Source organism: Aegilops tauschii, chromosome 1 (assembly GCF_002575655.3).
Source record: "Aegilops tauschii subsp. strangulata cultivar AL8/78 chromosome 1, Aet v6.0, whole genome shotgun sequence".
Classification (NCBI taxonomy): Eukaryota; Viridiplantae; Streptophyta; class Magnoliopsida; order Poales; family Poaceae; genus Aegilops; species Aegilops tauschii.
Genome location: NC_053035.3, coordinates 237,379,920 through 237,383,478, shown reverse-complemented (window position 1 = coordinate 237,383,478; position 3,559 = coordinate 237,379,920). Strand labels below are relative to the sequence as shown.

General features: G+C 43.4%; 1 protein-coding gene across 1 annotated transcript; it reads left to right on the top strand.

Annotated features, from left to right (window-relative positions):
- Positions 1 to 1,115: 1,115 nt before the first annotated feature.
- On the top strand, positions 1,116 to 1,802 carry LOC141028112 (uncharacterized). Its single transcript, XM_073505993.1, has one exon. The coding sequence runs from the start codon at positions 1,116 to 1,118 to the stop codon at positions 1,800 to 1,802; it is 687 nt and encodes a 228-aa protein (XP_073362094.1).
- The last annotated feature ends 1,757 nt before the right edge of the window (positions 1,803 to 3,559 follow it).

Sequence of the window (3,559 nt, the reverse complement as noted above, 5' to 3'; positions counted from 1 at the left end):
GGAGTATATGATCTATGCCGTGAAAAGCTTTGTATTTACATGGGATTCTCTAACAACCGATCACAAGGAAATATTGGGAATTTGGGATTTCGCGAAGATGTAGTTTTAGATCACGTAATGTTTATTTATAGGGGATTCTCTAACAACCGACCACAATGAAATATTGGGAATTTGGGATCTCACGAAGAGGTAGTTTTAGATCACGTAATGTTTTTTTAGCTAGTTTTTTATTTTGAGATTTTTTTAGCAAGTTTAGATCAGTAATCACAACCGTGAAGCGTTTGGGCTTCTTGTGCTTTCTCATATGGGCCTATTATAATGGGATGAACCCATTTTAAATGTGAACATGAGAAAGGAAGCGAGGACTCCAACAGGCGGGACGAGCCCCGTCCCAATTATTTAGGATGGGCATGCGCGAGGGCGCTTTGTCCTCACTGCCACGACTCTCCAAAAATGGTTCCTCTGCCTCTGCGTCCTCTCGATTCCCTCTTCCTCTGCGTCACCCACTCTCCCAACAATCTGGCTTCTGGAATGGTGAGTTCTCCTTCCTGTCAATTTTGTTAGTAGTTCTCCATTAGCAGCACATACGATGGCCTTCTTGTCAATTTCTTGTTCTCCTGCTTCTTTATTTTGTGCACACAGATTCATCTGCCTGCAACATGTAGTCCGTTGCCTTATGAGAATTTTGCACACAGATTCATCTGCATGCAACATCTAGTCCGTTGTCTTGTCAATTTCTTGTTTTGCTCCTGCTTCTTTAGTTTGTACACACAGTTTCATCTGCATGGGCGATGAACAATTCATAGATACATGTTTATTCTGGATTATTGATGCAGTTGTTTAGATAAATATTTCAAGAGCGTAATTTTTGATTGTTAATTTGCATATACTCCCTCTGCAAGGAAATATAACAACTTTTGGTTCACTACTTTAGTAATTTCTTTACAGAGGGAGTACTTGTTTAGTTTAAATTGTTCATGCACTTGTTTACATAAACTTTCAATAGCGCCAGAATTACTATACTATCTGCCGTCATGTTCATCTCGGCTTATTGTTATCATGTTATTGTCATGCTTCATGTCTTATACTGGTTTCATCAATTACAGTCCTTCGATATGGCGCTCGTGAAAGATTATGCTGCTAGGGCAGATGGGAATACTGAAATTTTTGTGAAGTACACGAACAAGGCTAGCTGTGTTGAGTACTGCATTGGCAGATTCAAATACTGGCTGCAGAACGACGACCAGAAGATAGTTGCACTAGATGTGGAGTTCACCTGGCCTCGTGGTCCGACACAGATGGCTGCCGTGGTCCAGTTATGCGTTGGCATCTACGTCCTCGTGTACCACATAAGCGTTGCTGATGAGCACTGTGGCCTGCTTGCCGCCTTCCTGCTCGACGAGGAGTACACCTTTGTTGGGGTGGACATCAACAATTACGAGAAAAAACTCAAGCATGTTGGTCTGGTGGTACGAAACTTTGTGGATATCCAGAATATGTGGAGAGTGCCTGATCCAGTGACGATTAAGCCAAAGTATGGCTTGGCTGACTACGCTGGTTCCATCATCCACCACAGCTACAACAAGATGAAGGATGCTATCACAGAAGATGACCACCATATATGGGCAGAAGCGCCCTTGCCCTTGAAGAACATCTATTATGCTTCCAGGGACGTGTATGCCACCTATGATGTATACAGGCGCTTGGTGAACTTCCAGAAGGGGTTCGAGAGTCAGTGCCAGCATCTCGCCAAACCATCTAGGCGGTCAAAGAAGTCCGAAAGCAAGAATGAATCAACCTAAAATGTTTCTTCTATTTATCCTGATAGTCTGTAAACTTTATTATACTGCTAGTAAGTCGTAAGTTCAAATTTCCTGCAAGTTGGATCATCCTTTATTGTAGCTGTCTTGCCTAATTTGATCTACGTTCACAAGATATTATACTTAAGACATTTATTTTGTGTCGGTTTCGCTAGCTATGATACAGAATGCGATAGCCATTTTTACCAAAAGATTATTTCAGATTTATAATGAATACTGTTCTCAACTGGGTTTGAATAGAGAAATTCTAATTTTTTAATTGCATAGAGAAAGTTCATTTTTTTAATCAAAAGAAGGGCCGCCCCCTCTGATTTTCCATTAACAGAAATCACATGGTCTTTCAAGCCCCTGATACAAACTACAGCTAGAAACTAAAGTAATCAACTAGCAGCACAAATCATACATGGTAGCAAGCCCAGCCAGACTTAACATGAAGGTCCAAAAAATAAAACTACGGCAGAGGACAGAAAATATAGCTGAGAGATGCGCAGGCGACACCGCAGTACCCTGTGACTCCACACTTGCGATGAACTGTACAATTCACCTGCTACATGCTCTAGCCTACGCATATAGACCATCATCACCTCTTTGCTCCCAACATCAGCACCTCTTTGTTTACCACCTTCATCTGCAATATAGACCATCCCATGATCCACAAGCAAATTAGCTAAACAAGAATCATAAGATCACTATACCATTTATTTTGTAATCTCACATTATTCCTACATTACCAAAGAGTCAAGAACACAAATGATGCCCTCCCCGCATCTCCTACGCAAACACTCATAGGTAGTTCTACCATCTTAACTCCATGATTTAAAATATTAATAAAACCCCCTTAACGATTCCATTTGCATTACCATCGTTCATGATTATAGCCAGAGAAACAACAGCCAATAAAGCAACCACCTGTGTAAGCCCTATTTTGAGTCCTGAATAGGGCCCAATCCAAGCATTTACTCTAACTGCAACATGTCCTCCTCTAATAGTCATCATCACCCAAGACATAATGAAGACATAACCCCATAGATGCATAACTGCTATCAACATAGTTTTCGCAGTATACCTAGTGTAAAGGACACTCTTGCGTTGTCGTGCTACATTTGTGGCTCCTCGGTCAGCATGTTCATAACCACCTCGATCTGAAGATCTTCACGGGTGGTGGTCTTGAAACCGAAAAGAACGGCTTTATGAACCTTGAGCTCTTCACTGTCAACAAAATCACTCCATCCATTGCCGAAGATGATGCGGCCATCATCACACTTGTGGTACTTGACCGGCATGAAACTGTCCTTGCACAGCCGAATGCCAGCAAGCCCATCTCCCGGTATCTCCCCATCTCTTGGGGTCTTCAGGGCGTCGACAACTGTCAGGACCCCGATCCTAAGTCACATCGATCTAGCATGTAACACATCATATCACTATGCGGCCTCACGCACGGTATTCCCACGGGTGCCACCTTACCTGGCCCGGGACCGTTTGCGCCTATTAGCTCACGTATATGATAGTGTCGCTAGCATCCATATGACAGAGAACCCGGGCCGACATAACTAGTCGTGAACCCAAAGTGGCACTAACTTACAGGGACAGGCATACATGACCCAGCAACGAACGTGTCGGTCATCAGCGAGTGAATCCGGGCTGTAGCAACTGGGCTAGCAGGACTCCGGGAATCTGGGCTGTAGCAGGCTAACAGGACTCCGAAAGACACCGCGTGACATTCCCCCGAAGGGACAGAC